Source organism: Sorex araneus, chromosome X (genome assembly GCF_027595985.1).
Source record: "Sorex araneus isolate mSorAra2 chromosome X, mSorAra2.pri, whole genome shotgun sequence".
NCBI lineage: Eukaryota > Metazoa > Chordata > Mammalia > Eulipotyphla > Soricidae > Sorex > Sorex araneus.
This window is the reverse complement of record NC_073313.1, coordinates 130,076,512-130,095,590: the sequence shown is the minus strand read 5'-3', so window position 1 is coordinate 130,095,590 and position 19,079 is coordinate 130,076,512. Positions and strand designations below refer to the sequence as shown.

The 19,079-nt window shown below is 32.9% G+C and overlaps 1 protein-coding gene across 1 annotated transcript in view; it reads left to right on the top strand.

Annotated features, from left to right (window-relative positions):
- The window catches only part of PCDH11X (protocadherin 11 X-linked), a 318,686-nt gene extending 302,211 nt beyond the window's left edge, over positions 1-16,475 (top strand). The window contains exon 5 of the mRNA XM_055122532.1: positions 11,803-16,475. Within this exon, the coding sequence (XP_054978507.1) occupies positions 11,803-11,996 (194 nt within the window). The 3' untranslated portion in view covers positions 11,997-16,475. The remainder of the gene's footprint in view (positions 1-11,802) is intronic.
- The last annotated feature ends 2,604 nt before the right edge of the window (positions 16,476-19,079 follow it).

Genomic DNA, 19,079 nt, shown 5'->3' with positions numbered 1-19,079 from the left:
TTGTGTCCTCTTTTATTTCCTGAAGTAGCATTTTGTAGTTTTCATTGTACAAGTCTTTTACCTCCTTAGTTAAGCTGATTCCAATGTACTTGAGTTTTTGAGGCACAATTGTGAACTGTATTGCTTTTATCATGTGGCTTTCTTCTCTCTCATTTTTTCCATATAGGAAAGCTATGGACTTTTGGGTATTGATTTTATAGCCTGCAACTTTACTATATGAGTCTATTGTTTCTAGGAGTTTTTTGGTATAGGTTTTAGGGTTCTCTAATTATAGTATCATATCATCTGCGAATAGTGAGAGTTTGATTTCTTCCTTTCCTACCTGAATGCCCTTAATATCTTTTTCTTGCCTAATCACTATTGAAGATACTTCCAGTAATATATTGAACAGAAGTGGAGAGAGTGGGCATCCTTGTCTCCTCCCTGTTCTTAGATGGAAGGCTATTAGTTTTTCCTCATTCAGGATGATGCTTGCCGTAGGCTTTGACTATAAACGGCTTTGACTATACTGAGGAAGCTCCCTTGTATACCCATTTTGGTGAGAGTTTTAATTATAAATGGGTGCTGGTACTTGGCATATGCTTTATCTGCATCTCTTGATAAGATTATATGATTTTTATCTTTTGTTTTGATGATATAATGGATTATGTTGATTGATTTCTGGATGTTAAACCATACCTGAGTCCCTGTGATGAATTGCACTTGGTTGTGGTGTATGATCTTTTTGATGAGTTGTTGAATTTTATTTGCTAATATTTTGTTGAGAATCTTTGCATGTGTGTTCCTCAGGCATACTGGCCTGTAGTTTTCTTTTTTGTGGTCTTTATTTGATTTTGGTATTAGGGAGATATGAGCCTAATAGAAACTATTTGGGAGGGTCTCTGTTTCTTCAATTTCCTGGAAAAGTTTGAGAAGAACTGGCAATAGGTCCTCTTTAAATGTTTGGAAGAATTCGCTAGTGAATCTGTCTGGACCTGGGCTTTTGTTTTTGGGAAGACTTTTGATTGCAGTTTCAATTTCCTTGATGTTAATAGCACTATTCAAAATACTATTCTGTATTTTGGTCACTGTTTCTTTTGAAGTGCAGAGCGAGCCCACATAAATAACCTTACCTCACAGCTTAAGAGCTTGGAGAATGACCAACAAAAGGAGCCCAACCAGAACAGGACGAAGGAAATAATAAAATTCAGAGCTGAAATTAATGAGATGAAAACCAAAAAAAAAAAAAACCAATCCGAAAGATCAATGGAACAAAGAGCTCGTTCTTTGAGAAAATAAACAAGATCGATAAACCTCTGGCAAGACTCACATAAAAGGGAGAGATAAACCCTAATAAACCGAAATTGAAATGAAAAGGAAACTAAAGAAATTATAGCAGAAATTACAGAAATTCAAAGGATCCTCATAGATTACTTTGGGAATCTTTATGCCACGAAACATGAAAACCTGGAGGAAATGAATAAATTCCTAGACTCCTATAGCCTCCCAAGGCTGAACCAAAAAGACCTGGAATACCTGAACAGACCTATCACCATCAAAGAAATTGAAACAGTAATAACAATTCTCCCCAAGCACAAAAGTCCTGGCCCAGATGGATTTACTAGTGAATTCTTCCAAACCTTTTAAATGGACTTACTCCCAATCCTCTTTAAACTGATTCCAAAAACAGACAAAGATTCCACAAAGAAAGAGAATTACAGACCGATATCCCTGATGAACACAGAGGCAAGGATCCTCAACAAAATATTAGCAAATACAATCCAACAACTCATCAAAAAGTTCATACACCATGACCAAGTAGGATTCATCCCAAGGATGCAAGGATGGTTTAACATTCGCAAGTCAATCAACATAATTCATCATATTAATAAAAGAAATAATAAAAACCATATGATCATATCAATAGATGCAGAGAAAGCATTTGACAGGTTTCAGCACCCGTTTATGATGAAAACTCTCAGCATAATGGGCATCGAAGGAACTTTCCTCTATATAGTCTAAGCCATCTTCCAGTGTTTCAATTTCTGTATTTTTGATATTATGATTAAGCTTTTAGTTTCTTTCTGGATCATCTTAGAAGGTTGTGTTATTATAAAAATCTATATCTTTATTCTAGGACTGCCAATTTGTCTATGTGGGTTGCTAGTTTCTCTCTTTATGATCCTTTATCTTACTGCAGTATCAATCTTGTGTTTCATTTCTAAATTTTTATCAGTTTTTTTTTAAATTTTTCCTATGTGATTAGCCATAAATGAGGATTTAATTTTATCAATCCTTTCAAATAAACACCTTTTGGTTGCACTGTTTTCTTTATTCCTTTATCCATGCACTAATTTTATCTACTGGTTAACTTCTGCTAACTTTAGATTCTTTTTGCTCCTCCTTTTCTAGTTCTTTTGGGTGTACAACTATTTTGATAATTTTCGTGTTTATTGAATTATTTTTTTTCTGTTTGCAACTGTGTTTGCTTTTACAGCTCAGCTCTGGGTCTCATTTTTCACCAAGTTATATCTGTCATTTTTTGATCTTTGAAGTTTATCAGAATTATGTTGATTAGTGTCCACACTTGACTTTTTAAAATTTTATTTTTCTTTTAAAATTGATCCTTTTACCTTACAATACTATGAGTAGTTTTTTCTCAAGGACAGATTTCCAACACCATCCCCATCGCCAGTGTACTCATCTCCCTCTCCTCCCTCTCACCGAATCGGTCACCCCCAAATTCAATTGTTTGTATCAGTTCCAATGTTATGTTGCCTTTGGATCCTTCTTGCTGCCTTGCTACGTATTTTAAATACCACCTATGAGAGAGATCATTCTGTGTCTGTCCCTTTTCATCCTGACGGACTTTACTCAGCATGATAACCTTTAGTTCTATCCATGTTGAAGCAAATTGCATGAATTTATTCTTTTTCAGATCCACCTAGTATTATGTTGTGTATACATACTACAACTTCTTGATCCATTAATCTGTATTTGGGCATTTGGGTAGTCTTTGGTTATTGTATTAAGTGTGGCAATTAACATAGGTGTGCATATATCCTTTCAAGTTAATGATTTTATCTTTTGGGGATAGATGCCAAGAGCTGGTATTGCTGGATCATATGGGAATTCTATTCCAATTGTCTTGAGAAATCCTCATATAGCTTTGCATAGACGTTGAACTAGATAACATCCCAACAGTAAATGAGAGTTCCTTTCTCAACACAACTCCACAAGCACTAGCTGTTTCCAGATTTTTTGACACCTATGGTTCTCACAGGTGTAAGATGATAACCTTGTTGCTTTGGTTTGTGCTTTTCTAATTATTAGCTATCATGAGTGCTTTTTCATATACCTATTGATCATCTGTATGTCTTCTGCAGGGAAATGTCTATTCAAATCCTTACATTAACTATGGATGGGATCATTGAATTTTTTTCCATTAATTTAGTGAGTCCTTTACATATTTTGGTTATTAACCCTTTTTTCAGAAGCAATACTTGCAAATATTTTCTCCAATTCAGTTGGGTGCCTTTTTATTAGAACTTGAGCTTCTTTCAATGTGCAGAAGCTTTTTAAATTTCATATAATGTTGTTTGGTTATTTTTGTTTTTGTTGTCTTTTTTGCTGTGGTCATCTCATTGAAGTTTCCTCTGTGTTCAGTTTTCTGGAGAGTTCTCCTGAAGTTTAATTCAATGTATGTTATAGGTCTGTTCTAATCTCAAGATCTTCTGATTCAATTTGAGTTTACCTCTATTTGAGAATTTCATATTTTCTTTATGTTGATTTATAGTCTCATTGTTCATGAAAATTAACATTTTAATTTTTGTGCTAACCTACAAATTATGTATTAACCACTTTAGATTTACAATGACACTTGAAAAAATTTTTGTTTCTTTTGCAATGGGAGTTCTGGTATATATTAAGTTCAACCCATTGATTATTTCTTTAATGCCATTATTTTCTTGTTTATTTGTCTGAATAATCTGTCCATTGCTATAAATGCTGTATTTTGAGCCTCTACAATTTTGCTACAAATTTTAATTTGTATTAAAATAAATTTAATTACATAAATTAAATTAAATTAAAATTTTAATTTGTATTAAAATATTGCTACAAATTTTAATTTGATATATGTTAATATTATTTTGTAATTTGGGTGAACACACTTCATGTACATAATTATGTTTACATATCAATATTTGACCCTTCTGTTTTATGACAACTTAAACCCTCCATTAACAATTTTTCATAAAATTCTAATATTTCAGATATAGATTGCTTCCTATACTTATTTCTCTGATGATCACTGACTTGGAAAATATTTCTCAGTGTTTTATTCTAAGTCTATATGTCTATATGGATGTTCCTGTATTCACAGTATAAACTTATTCCACTTTTTTGCCCATACATTCACTTGATGCCTTTTTACTAGTGATTTCAGAGAATTCACATTTAGTGTGATTGTTGATTATCGATGGGGTTTAGTCACTACCACTAAGAATATATATTTATAAATGTACACACTTATGTTGTTTCTTTTTCCATTTCATTCCATCTCCTTTTAATGTCAATGACTTTCTCCGGTGGTTTTAACTATTTCTATTTTTCTTCTAAGTGTTTTTGTTCCACAATTTTCTGTGGTTAGCATAGGACTTATAAGAAACTTTCTATATTTTAAAATAATTTTACCATTCCAGAATAGTATTTTAAGATGCTACTGACTCATTAAGATATACAAGATATCCTTGTATATCTTAACTCATCAAACTTCCTTCCCCACTTTATTCTGGGTTGTTATCATTCACCTCAAAAACAGTAAGTGATAAACAGTAACCAGGCAAACCAATGAGTAAGCTGTGATTTTTGTGTGTGGTGTGATGTTGATTTGGAGGAAATTTTTTCCCCATAGTAAAAAAAGGTGTTTTTTTTTACATTTTTCCCACTTATTTAATCATCACTGTTTACAGAGTTGCTCATGATGCATTTTCCAATACCAGTTCCTCCACCACCATTTTTTCTCCACCTTGTCCCCATTTTCCAATTTTACCAACCGCCCCTCAAGCCTGGCCCTCTAGCAGGCACAATATTATTTGTTTTTTATTGCTTGTTAGCACTAAATGTATAATGGAATTATTAAAAAATACTTTGGTAAAAGAAAATTTGTGAAAATTATTGTATCTGACCTTGACAGATTTAAGTAATTGTCTGGGTGTTTACTAAGATGTTGCTAGTTGAGCCTTCTGTTACAGTGTTTTTGTTAATTGAGCTTTGTTGACTTCTACCTAACATTCCCATCCATTCCAGTGTGCTCCCATTGGGATGCAATTATTACAAAGTTAGGATGTTATTATTGTAGAATTTGGAGATGTCACTCAAGAAAATCCAAAATATTTAACTGAGCAGAGATGATGTTGTGGTGGCGGTAGAATATGGGTGTGGATTCTAGGGCTTTTGGAAATATGGGGGCGGGGGAAGAGTTTACCCACCCCAACTCTGAAAAGTCCTGGAGTTTTCAGTCAAATTCCCACTCACCTCTGCGGCTGAAATTTTCTACGTTTATCATCTCTGTGGAGTTAAGTCATAATTTGGTGAAGTTCGGCCATAGGCATGGCAGCAGCCGTTGGGATCTGAGTGCAGCTGTCTTGGATTTCATCAGGGTGGCAACTTGGCCCACCCTTGAGTGGAGTCTTAGCATACTAGAGTCTATTTCATAATATTCCAGAGTTTCTTCCAAATGACTTATTTTAAATTCAAGAGGTTGCTAGCTTTATGAACAAAACCGTACTAGATATGAGGAAAATAAAATTAAGAGGTAAAGCTGATAGATTTTTTTCTTTAGGTGGATATTTCCATCCTGTTTTTATAGCTACTGTGATCATTATATTCATGTAATTTGTGCAGCTAGAATTCATTGATGGGATCCTCGCACCTCTCACTGTCCAAAAGAAAGGGCTTTTTTTCCCACAGGGGATTAAAATCCTTCTTCTGTGATCAACCACACAACTACTTTGCCTTATGAATAGTGCTGACTTACTATAGACCATAGACTTTATTACTGATATTATGGGCCAAATAATGATTGCCTAGCTCCAATTTTCTTCTTATGAGTTAATAGTATCTCATTATGTATATATACAATGACTTATTTATCCAAAATATATTATCAGATGTGTTGGAGCGAGAGCACAGCGGGTAGGGTGTTTGCCATGCACGAGGCCGACCCAGGTTCGATTCCTCCGCCCCTCTCAGAGAGCCCAACAAGCTACTGAGTGTATCTCACCGCACAGTAGAGCCTGGCGAGCTACTCGTGGCGTATTTGACATGCCAAAAACAGTAACAATGTCTCACAATGGAGACGTTACTGGTACCCGCTCGAGCAAATCGATTAGCAACGGGATGATAGTGATACAGTGATATTATTAGATATTTGAGTCATTTCCACATCTTGGTTATTGTAGTTACTGCTGGCATGCATAAATATACATATATCTTTTTATATTAATGATTTTTTCCTGGGGTAGAAGCCAAAAGTAGAATTTCTGTATAATGAGGAAGCACTATTCTTATTTTTTTTTAGAAATATCCATGTTATTTTCCTTAGAGACTACCAGATGACATGAACACAAATAGTGAAAGAGAATTCTCAGGTATTATTTCTTCTACTAGCCTTTCTCCCTTTCCTCACATTCTGTATTTCATATAATTTGGATGTTGTTGTTCCTTTTGCTATTTCCAAATAAATATCTACAACTTTTTTATTATTATTTTTATGTTTGTATATTACCTCTCCTTTCTTAACAATGCGGTATCCCTTTCCTTCTAAATCAGTGATATAATTATTGGCTTCTTTAATACTGCTGCTGAGACATGCTACTATATTAATTATAGCTTTCAATTATATTTCTGTGGTTCAGTAACCATCAAGAGGAATATTATTCTAATTTCATTCTCAGAGAACAATAAAGGCTTTGATACACTTGAGTATTTTTCTGGGTTTCTTTCCCCATTTGTTTCTGTGACTAATTCCCTCAATTTTGTCATTATTTGCTTTGTTTCTTTGAAGTTAAAGATGGAATTTTAAGTTCCAGATGGTCTGAGCAATATGTTACTCCCTTTCACAATGCCAACATAATGTCTATGGTTCTACTGATTTCTGCTCTCTAAGGATTAGTCAAATTCTTTCAAGTTCAATCTGATGGCTTGAGGTTTTACTTGTGAGCACTTAGATGAGGATATAGTCCAAAAGGCCTTGGTGCATGCATGACATACACGGGGCTCTAGATTTCATCCCTGTCACCGCATGGTTTCCCAAGTAGCACTGAGACTACCAATGGTTGTCATCTGCATATGCTGCAGAGATCCAAAAAAATAAACAAAAAACAAATACATTAGGCTTCTAAGACTTGGAATATGTTAATTTAATTATGTAAAAACTTATCTTCTGAAAATAGGGAACAATATCAAAAATAACATTAAGAAACTTTAACAGTAAATAGAACGATGAAAACTATAAAAGTATGTGCAGGGCAATAGATACTAGAAAAACTGAATAGACACAAAATTATAAAGTTGCATCCTCACTATAAGTCATGCATAAAAATTGACTCGAGTGATTTGACATAAATGTAGTGCTAAAATTAGAAAATAGGGGCTGGAGTGATAGCACAGCGGGTAGGGCGTTTGCCTTGCATGCAGCCGACCCGGGTTTGACTCCCAGCATCCCATATGGTCCCCTGAGCAATGCCAGGAGTAATTCCCTAGTGCAGAGCCAGGAGTGTCCCCTGTGCACTGCCAGGTGAGACCCCCCCAAAAAAGATAAAATTAGAAAATATTAGAATAAACATTGATAGAATTTGGTAATTTGGATTTGTTGAAATTTCTTGGATAGATCATCAAACAAATAAACACATTAAATTGAACAGATAAACTGAACTATAATGAAAGGGGGGAAAGGAAAAATATTTGTACATTAAGAATGCTATCATCTTAGTCAAAATGAACCCACACTATGTGAAATGATCTGAGAAAATCATATATATGATAAAGGATTAAAGTTCAGAATATATAAGTAATTTTAAAATTTCAACACATATAACTCAGTAAGGAAGCAAAAAACTTATTAGATGTCTCCAAAGGTGACACACAAATAGCTAATAGACAGAAGAAAAGATGGTGCACATAAATAGTAATTATGGAAATGGTAATGAAAACCACATTGAGATACTATTTCACATTTATTAGGATAAATTTTGCTAATAAGTAAAAAAAAGTAATGAAAATAAAACAATGTTGAGAATGTGGATTCATTTGAACCTTTGTGCATTGTTGATGGGTGTGTTGAGGAATAACCTTAAAGAAGAGGCCTGGCTTTTGAAAAGAGGCCTATTGACAATTTATGGTATGCATTATCTTTTTTTTTTTTTGGTTTTTGGGTCACACCCGATGCACAGGGGTTACTCCTGGCTCTTCACTCAGAATTACCCCTGGCGGTGCTCAGGGGACAATATGGGATGCTGGGATTAGAACCCGGGTCGGCCACGTGCAAGGCAAACGCCCTACCCGCTGCGCTATCGCTCCAGCCCCTGGTATGCATTATCTAAAATGTCCAATCTCTGACAAAAATGTGAGGCATGTAAAAGACAGGAAACTATGACTAATATATAAAGAAAAACAAAGTGACCAAAACTAACTAAAGGGATCCTGATAGTCAAGTGAAACAGAGTTCAAAGTAGGCATTGTAAGAGTAGTCAAAGATCTAAAGGAAATAACAGTTAAAATTGAATGGGAGGTAAGACTAAAAAAAAACATTCCATTAAATACAGAACAGTAATAAAGGAAAAACAATTTTTAAAAGATCAAATAAAAATTCTGGATACAAATTCATCATAATGGGAGAACTGATGCACCCAAATTTAGTTGGGGGAGGGAGATTGGCACACTTGGTTATGGGTGTAGTGTTGGAATTATGTACAAGATATGTACAAGATTATTAGTAGCAATGTAAACCACAGAATCTCAATTAAAATAATCAGAAGTACCTCTGGATTCAAAACTACAATAACTGAAATAAAAAGTTCACTAGAAGTAGATAACAATGTATTTGAACTTGCATAAGAATCAGAAAAATTTTAGTTTGAAGAAGATTATAGATTCTAAAGTTTTAAAGGGAAAAATAAATGAAATAGAGTAATAAATATGGATCATAACATAAGTATACCACCAATTTATATGAAAAGAGTGTAGCACTGTAGCACTGTCGTCCTGTTGTTCATCAATTTGCTCAAGTGGGCACCAGTAAAATCTCCATTCAGAGACGTGTTACTGTTTTTGGCATACGAAATACGCCACGGGTAGCTTGCCAGGCTTTGCCATGCAGGCGGGATACTCTCGGTAGCTATGCGGGCTCTCCGAGAGCGGCGGAGAAATGGAACCTGGATCGGCCGAATGTAAGGCAAATGCCCTACCTGCTGTGCTATCACTCCAGTGTTGTGAAAAGAGAGTATCAGAATAAAAAGAGGGTTTGGAAGATAAATAATATTAGAACGAATTGTAGTTTGAAATAAACTAAAAATAAAGAGTTAATTTGGACAAAAATACTGAATAAGCTCTAAGTATGATTAACACAAAGATCCACGCACAAACTCTTATTTATGATATCAGAGACAAATGTGATCATTGTGTGATTGTAACATGAAAGCTTGTAACAATCTCACGGTGTTTCAATAAAATAAAAATATAAAAATTTAAAAAAAGAAACTTCGTAATGCAGTAAGAGAATAACTTTTTGTTTAAAAGTGAAACATAATATGAATTAAAGCAGATTACTTATCAGAAACACTGCCTACCAGAACACAGTGAAATGACATGCTCAGTGTACTGAAAGAAAATAATGATTAGATTTTCATATTTAATTTTCTGTAAAAAATTAAAATGGAAATTTTTCTCTCAATTAGCCACAGACTGAAAAAAATTCACTGCTAACAACTCTACATTACAAGGAGTTTATTGAAATTAAACTAAAAAGTAGTAAAAGTAATTATGTGTAATCAAAGTGACAGAAAAAATTTGTATTAATTCTAGTAAATTAAAAATATATTAAGATCCATATCTGGGGCCGGAGCGATAGCACAGCAGGTAGGGCGTTTGCCTTGCACGCGGCCGACCCGGGTTCGATCCCCGACATCCCATATGGTCCCCCAGCACTGCCAGGAGTAATTTCTGAGTGCAAAGCCAGGAGTAACCCCTGAGCATCGCTGGGGTTAAAATATATATAAATATATATATAAATATTTATATATAATATATAAATATATGTTTATAAATTATATATAAATATATAATATAAATATATATTTATAAATATATAATATATAATATATAAATATATATTAAGATCCATATCTACTTCTCTACTTATTGTATATTGGGTCTATAACATATATAAACAAAATTATATATGTGCACACATATTTGATAGATGTATATAAATACTGGGCTTTATATATGTGTATATGCATAGGCATAACTAATTTACATGGAAATAAATATGAACATACATAATAATAAATGCCTCTGCAATATCTATGGAATAAATTTAAGTATATAAGGTGTTTTTTCTATGTTTCACTGTAATTAATGTGTAAGATGTAAGATATAAGCTTATAAGCTTATAAGCTTATAAGATATAAAATGACTTATAAGTTCAAAGGCCCAGCAATAGACAAATAACACTCATAAGGTTATGTATTTATATGTGCAATTATAACTATATGTCATTAATTACATAACATATGAATTAATAGCAAAATATAATTTAAGGTATTATAGTAGGGGTCAAAGTCATAGTTCAGTGGGTTTGGCACTTCCCAAGCATGTAGCTGACCTGGACTCCATCCTTGGCATTGCATATGGTTCCCAGAATCTCTAAGCAGACAGTGGGAGTAAGTCCTGAACACCACTAGGGGTCACCACCACCCCTAGTTACAATACTACAGTAGAAAATGTTCATACCTTATCAAAGAAAAAACAAGAGAAATGGTGGAATAAATGACATAAAAAATTACTAAAAGGAAAATGAATGGATAGATATAAATCCCCAACATTAAAAGTCAATGAATTAGTGTTCCAATACAAGGGGAAAATTATCAGAATGTAAAAAAAGGTTTAAAAATACAAATTCTGCAGGATTAAATCATTATATTCTAGAAACAAAATGATTCCATGCAAAATGTTAGCAAAACTTTATCATGCAAAGAGAAACCATGATAATTCTGGAGTGACAAATCTAATTACATTTATTTAATTTTAAAAAGACTTTATTACTAGAGATAAAGAAGAACTTTTAATACAAATTAAGACTAAGCATAATTTTAGAACAAGGATCTGTAGTTGATATGTTGCTAATCTCTGATATATTATAATTTCAAAAAATGAAGAATGCAGAAATCTTATAAGTACAGTTTTATTTCATTTTGGAAGGTATATCATAGAACTCAGTAAATGATATTCTTAATTACCTTATATTAACTCTCAGATTAATTAATTGGATTCTTAACCAGTGGGCTAGCTATAATAGATTAGTTCATTATGTGTTTAAAAGACTATTTTTCAGATTTATTTTAGTTGTATGTCTTCTCTTGATTTTTTTAAAAGTGAAATTTTAACTAATGTATAAAGAGCAATGATCATAGTTTATGGTCACAAGAATAATTAGAAATATCTGTATGGATTATTAACTTTCCTGTTATATTGTGAATTATATCAAGCAATAGAAACACCTTTGAATGATAAATTTTATCATTTTTCCCACCCCCACAGCTGCAGAAATAACAGTTCAACTAACTGTGGAAGAGGCTTCTGACAACTGCACTCAAGAATGTCTCATCCTAGGTCATTCTGATGCCTGCTGGATGCCATCTTCGCTCACCCATTCCAGCCCTTCACAATCACCGCCTTTTGTTCTATGTCACCATACCAGCCCTTCACAGTCACCACCCATAGTTCACCACTGACGCCTGAAAGAGATCTCTGCTTGCCACCTAGTTCACCGTTGGCGCAATCCACTACTCTGTCACAGTACTCTCGGTGACCCAGACAGTCACACCAAGCTAGAAGTCTTCAAATATACTGGCTCTACACCACAATCTATGTTTAGCACAGGCACTGCTTTTTGTCACAGATCCCTGACCAGCAAAGTCTTCAGCCCTCTTCTATAGCTCTCCCTTGTCACAGGCTGCAGCAATTTCCTACAGCCCTATTTTGCTACAGGCTGCTGCCCTTCATTGCAGCATTGCATCATCTGGCTGTTTGAACAAGACTGGATGTAAGGTATTGGAAAATGAACTATTTACGCTTGATGAATATAAAGTAGTATAAAATGTCCCTTTTACACCACGTCTGAAAGATTCATCCTAGTGATAATTCAATTAATGTCATTCCTTTGAGAATTTCACTCAGGGTCAACAAGCCAGACCCCAAAAAGGTGAAAATACCATTATAGAAGAATATCACTTAAAAAGCTTAAGTGGGTGTTTCACATTTTGCAACAAAATGTAAATAATAAAAGTTTAATTTTACTGTTCAATTTTAATGCATATGTCAGACTAAGTTTTTAAATAACTGTATATAAAAATATTCCAGATCAAAGTCTACAGCAAGATCCCTAGTTAATACTCAAAAATAAATTTATAGCTTGTCTAACTTCATTATAAGTGATAAGAAAAAGTTCTTAATTCTTTGCATAGAAATAATGTTAATGATGGGTATTAATGTGTAGTATATATTAATTTAGTACATGTAATTTTTACATTTTTACAAATATGCTCTATATTGTGGGTTTTCTTTCATTCTGATGTTTGTGAACCCAGGTCAAAGCAAATGGAAGCTTAACAAGTATCTAATTTTTAAAAGAAGCTTTAGTTTATGTAAACTTCTATTCATATAGAATAGAAAGCTTGACATAGTAGCATATTTGTCTTTTTGTTTGAAATTTGAAGTTTATCTCCAATTTTTTAGTGTTGCTATCTTCAAAAATGTATAATAGAGAGTGTAAATTTCCCTCATAAAATTGACTTTTTACGCTTTCTAGTTTTATTTTAAGAATCTATTTTCTGTTGATAATATCTGTATATATATATTTCCAGTAAAAAACATATGTAACACATTTCTCTACTCTTTAGTAGAGTTCGAGACACAAAAGTGCAATATTGTGACCAAATCAATCAAGTATTTGCTAAAATGGGCCTTTGTTTATTTTGGTTTTGGGGCCACACCTGGAGGTGCTCAGAGCTTACTCCTGGCTCTGCACTCAGGGATCACTACTGGCGGGGCTCAGGGGACCGTATTGGGTGCTGGAGATTGAACCCAGGTTGGCCATGGTGCAAAGTAAGGGTCCTATCCACTGTACTATCATTCCAGCTCCAGAAATTGGTGCCCTTTTTAATTTACCTTATAATAAATATAGTGTAAAGGTATATCAAAAATCATATTTCATCTACTATTTAAGCTTACATTTAAATATGAACTGCATTATTAATTTCTGGAATTTACACATAGCAGGTTAGAAAGTCACAGGCAAAATAGAACAATTTAATGTATGATTCATTTACTACAAATTACTATAAATTATATTTTAGAGAATACCAAGAATGCTTAGTATTAATTTGCCAGCTAAATACATTATTACTGAAAGAGGTTCAATAAACATACACAAAAATAAGTTTCGATAAAACTATACACTTGATTAGACAAGATTGTTTTTAATTCTAGTTCCCCTTATTAAAGAAATCCACTGATGCAAGATTTAAATCATAGGAACTCTTTCCAAAGACTTAATTATACAACTACGTCAAATCTCGTATAGTATAAAATAAAAGGTGATGCACAAGGAAATATAAAGTTCATCATTTATTGATGAATTCAAAATTCAATTCAAACTACCCAAATAAAAACACAAAATCCCAACAACAAAAGCTCAAATTATGGAACAAATATTCCCTTCCAAGGAAGAATACTATACTATTCCAAGTGGACATTAGTTTCCTTCCGTTGCTGTCATTCATTGTCATAGTAACTGGAAATTGTATTTATATGATTATTCATCAATTTTCAGAAATACTAACTCAATTTTTCTCCATAGCAAAAAGGAGGAAATAACTTGTTTTAATATTACACTTAAACCAAGAGACAACTGATGTTTTAGTAGGGGGTGTGAATGCATATTTCTGATTAAATTATAGTCTTTTTTGATGTATAACAAAATAGATAATTTATGGTTAATTTGTGCATAAATGTTTTATTACAAAGTATTGTAAATATTTAAATTAGTGAAGGTATACATTGAATGTTGATAGTTTTCTTTCATGTGTACAATAGTTTATGTAGAATTTTGAAAATACATTGTTCCCATTGTGAGGATGTTTAAATCATACCTGATTTGTTGTGATATAACTTCACAACCTTTAACAATTAGTATTTAACGATATTTCTAACTACTTAGCATTATTTACCTTTTCTCTTTAGTGTTTATTAATGTTTTAAAGGCATTTGGAGCATATTGATATTTTAGGTGCATGGGAATAATTCCTGTTCTTTTTTAGCATGTGCGATTTTAAGGTCTAATGATGTTTAAAACTTACTGATATATGAATCTGTGTATGTGTTGTTATTGTTATCTATGATGGCTTTAAATCTAGGGTAGATAAGGAAATTCAGAATGACAAAATCAGAGCTTCCAGTATATTTTAGAACATTTTTCTCTCAAAACACTTGTAAATATAAGTGAAACTTTTCCTTCTATTTTAGTTACTTTAATTTTTATTCATATATTTACTTAAGATCTATATACACATAAAATAGCTAAAAAGTGGATAGAAAACAAGAAATGGAAATATTTTAAAATAATGTTAGTGGTATAAATAGTTACTATCTATAATAATAAAAATCAGAATAGGGGTAACAATTAAATATTTAGGATTTTTCTGATGGTGTGATTGAGTTATAAGTAGCTTTTAAGATATACTTAAAGTTTTATTAAGATTTTATACAGGAATGATAAAGATACAGGAATGAACTAATAGACTTTTCTTGTTCTTTCTAACTCTGATTGTCCGATCAGACTTAGATTGTGTTTATAATATGAAATAATTGGTAGCCTTTTCTGGGTCTGTACCCGAAAGACTTTAAATGAAAGCAGGCTAAAAGCAACAAAAGAAGCAAGGGATGTAAGCCCAGTTACCCTTCCCTATGCATTCTCTTCCTAAGCTTCCTCTGAGTCCTATCTTGGAAACCTGCAATTTGCAAAGTTTCATATCCTTCACGGTCTTTTTCATCACACTGAAAATTCTATCTATGAGTGGATATCTAAGGTTATATGTTGTCAAAGACCATATCAAAAATGAGATTCATAGTTTATTAGTCCTAGAATTACAAGAAATCTAATTTTTTCATCAATAAAAAATATTTTCTTGGAAAATGATTTGATTTAGTTTGAAATTTAGGTTAAAATACAGGTGTGAAAATGGTGTCCACCAATGAAAATAGACAAACTGGTTATTCTATATTATGGCTATACTCAATTATATGCAATTATTAATAGTATAATTTAATATAGCACATTTATAAGTAGATATTCACTGTGTCTTAGTGTTCTTACTATAAGATACCAATTGTGATCTGTCATAGCAAAATTAAGTAGGTTTAATCCACATATATATTTTAATATTAGTTTTTTATCTCTATTAAGGCTGAATATATGAACATATATCTAATATTCATTTATGAACATTTTGATTTCTATTTCAGTTGGCTATTGATATTTTATTCATGTTTGTTTCTAATCAATTTTGTAGTTATATTTAGATAAATTTCTTACCACAGTTATTAGATTTTTAAGGTAATTCAATTGGCATAATTGATCAGGAACACATAGAAGTATGAGGAAGTTAAATTTTATTTGAACTGGAACCCCTTATACACGATGTGCCAATTATCACACCAGAGCAATTTTATGCGAAGGCCTTATAAGAGTCATTGTTATTGACTTTCTTACACTAACCATCAATGTGCTTTAAATAAATATGTTTTTTAAAACCAATGCAAATGTATAATAGCAGAGCAATAAAAAGACTACTCAGATAAATGTGTGTGGGCAAAAGAAAAAATGCGAAGGCAATAATTTAGTGGTTTTATGTGATGCTTCTGTGAATATTATGTAATTTATGCTATTGTGCTTTAAGTATTTGGATTTTTGTTAAATACATATTCATGTTTGGATTCAGAGATTTTACCTCTTTGATACCTTATATCATCTCACAATGAACAATATTCCAAAGCAAATCTTGGCATGCTTTGGAAATAAGAAGGTAGGAAATTGTATGGCTCAGGATGGAATTTTGTAGTTTAGTGGTAAATGTGTACTAATTACTCAGTTTCAGATTCTGTATTGCATGTTTTTATTCACTAATATAGGTATTAATAAAATAATTATAAAAAATAAAGTTATGTTTCTATTTGCCTTCTTTAATTCAAGACCCAAAAGTTTGTTTCATTTAAAATTGGTACTTATATAAAGTTCAATGTATTTTTTTGGTTGACATATTTCTCAGTTATCTTACTTTATTGCTTACTATGTTAGTCCTTTCAGTATAACACATTGTTTTGAGCAGCATTTTCATGTGTTTATTTATTTTTATTTATTTATTTATTTTTGCTTTTTGGGTCACACCCGGCAATGCACAGGGGTTACTCCTGGCTCTGCACTCAGGAATTACTCCTGGTGGTGCTCAATGGACCACATGGGATGCTGGGATTTGAACCTGGGTCAGCCGTGTGCAAGACAAGTGCCCTGCCCACTGTGCTATTGCTCCAGCCCCCATTTCAATTTATTTTTCAAGTTGCTGTACCATACATTAGTGTTTTAGGACTTATGGCCAGTTTTTCGTTTGTTTGTTTGTTTGTTTGTTTGTTTTAGAACAACACCCAGAGAATCTCAGGACTTACTCCTGCCTCTGTGCTCAGGGATCACTCCTGAGGGAGCTCAGGGACCGTACGCAGTGCTGGGGATCAAACCTATATTGGGATCAGACAAGGCAAGAACCTTACCTGCTGTACTATTTCTGTTGCAATGGTTCATATTTGAAGACTAACTGTGAATGATTTATTTATTCTACAAGCATATTTAATATAAAAGCTACCTAACAATTTTGACTTGGTGTAATATAAACATGTACAATTGTACAGTTGGTAAGACTCTGAGTAAAATAATTTCATGTATAATGTTGAGAGTATTTATGTAACAAAATAGCTTAATTCTAACTTAATTTTCACTTTAGAAAAATGGAGACCCCCCACTATATTAAAAGAAACTCAAATTCACAATGTCAATCACTTGTATCACTTGTTATCCCATTGATCTTCGATTTGCTCGAGCGGGGGCCAGTAACGTCTTCATTCGTTCCTGTCACGTTTAACATTTATTGACAATGTCAATAAATGTTTAATTTTATTTTGCAATTTATGAGTCTTTAAGTTGCACTTAGATCTACACAGAATGAAATTATATGCTCAAAACGCATACAAAATATATAGAATATATAATATAGTTCTTTTTGTCTTTTTTTATTTCTGTACCACACTCAGTAGTGCTCAAGATTTATTCCTGGCCCATGGGTCATTCCATATGTGGTGCAGGGGACAGAAACAGAGTCAGCTATATACAAGACAAGCATTTTAACAGTGTCCTCTGTACTATATTCCCAATCCCTTGCATTTTTTCTCACCCATTTTTCTATTACTCTCCTGCTAATTGATGTATCACTTTCAAATTGTAGATAATGATGTAATAAGACCAAATTTAAGCAATTTTAACATCTGGAAAAGAAAATTGAAATTTGAGAAGTATGATATATGTATATGCTAATTAGTATTATTTAACTTTATGACTTCAACCATTTAGAAAAAAGCAAAAGCTGTAGTGAATGACATGTGACATATTATGAAACAATATTTATACAAAAATATTATTATAAAACTTTGATAAAAACTCAGTAAATCTGAAAAAGTGATGCAGGAGAATATAGACTGTGGGTAAAAAACAAGCCATATTGTAAAAGAAATTCGAAGTTGTAGAATGCTTCAAAAAGTAGAAAATTACTGAACTAAACTCAGTTGATTTAACAGCACTACTGACACATAGACTATATGAGTGAGATAAATCCCTGTTTTCTAATACAAGTGCAGAAAACCAAAGTGTAATCAGAAGTCTACCAAACACAGAAACATTGCTTTCTGAGTGAATTCTACAAAACTTTCAAAGAACTAATACTCATGTTGATCATCAAACTCTTCAAAAAATCTAAGAGGGAGGAATTCTACAAAATGTATTTAATATGGCCTAAAAATAAAATTTTGTAAAAAAACCAAGAGGGTGTCCCAAGAGATAGTACTGTGGGTAGGGTACTTGACTTGCATGCGGCCAACCCGGGCCCAATCCCCAGCACCCATATGGTCCCCTGAGCCTCCCCAGAGTGATCCCTGAGCACAGAGCCAGGAGCAAGCCCTGAGTGTCACCAGATATGGCCCACAAAGAAACAACCCACAAATTCCAAAAATCAAGGAAAAGAGCACACATAGGAAGAAAATAACACAAATGAACATGAACCCAAATATCTTCAACAAAATCTTATTCCTATTCCAAAATTAAAAAACAGTAGTTACCTTTTCACGTATAAATAGTATATACTTATACTTTTCACATATAAGTAGTATGGCAATTACAGCAATACAATACCATCTGTAATCTCTTCTTTCTTTATGAAAATATCTTGAAACAAAAATCAATATACTACATAAATACTACTTAAGACGTACCATTTAAAACATAGCAATTGTTTGTTAGGTATTGGAAGGTTTTTTTTTCTTTTAAAAATTGGAATCACCATAAGATATACAGTTACAAAATTACTCATGATTGAGTTTCAGTTATACAATGTTCCAACAACCCTCTCTTCAGTGTACCTTTTCCTCCACCAATATCCCCAGTTTCTCTCCTGCGTATCCCCGCTTCCCCCCACAGCCTACCCCTATGGCAGACCCTT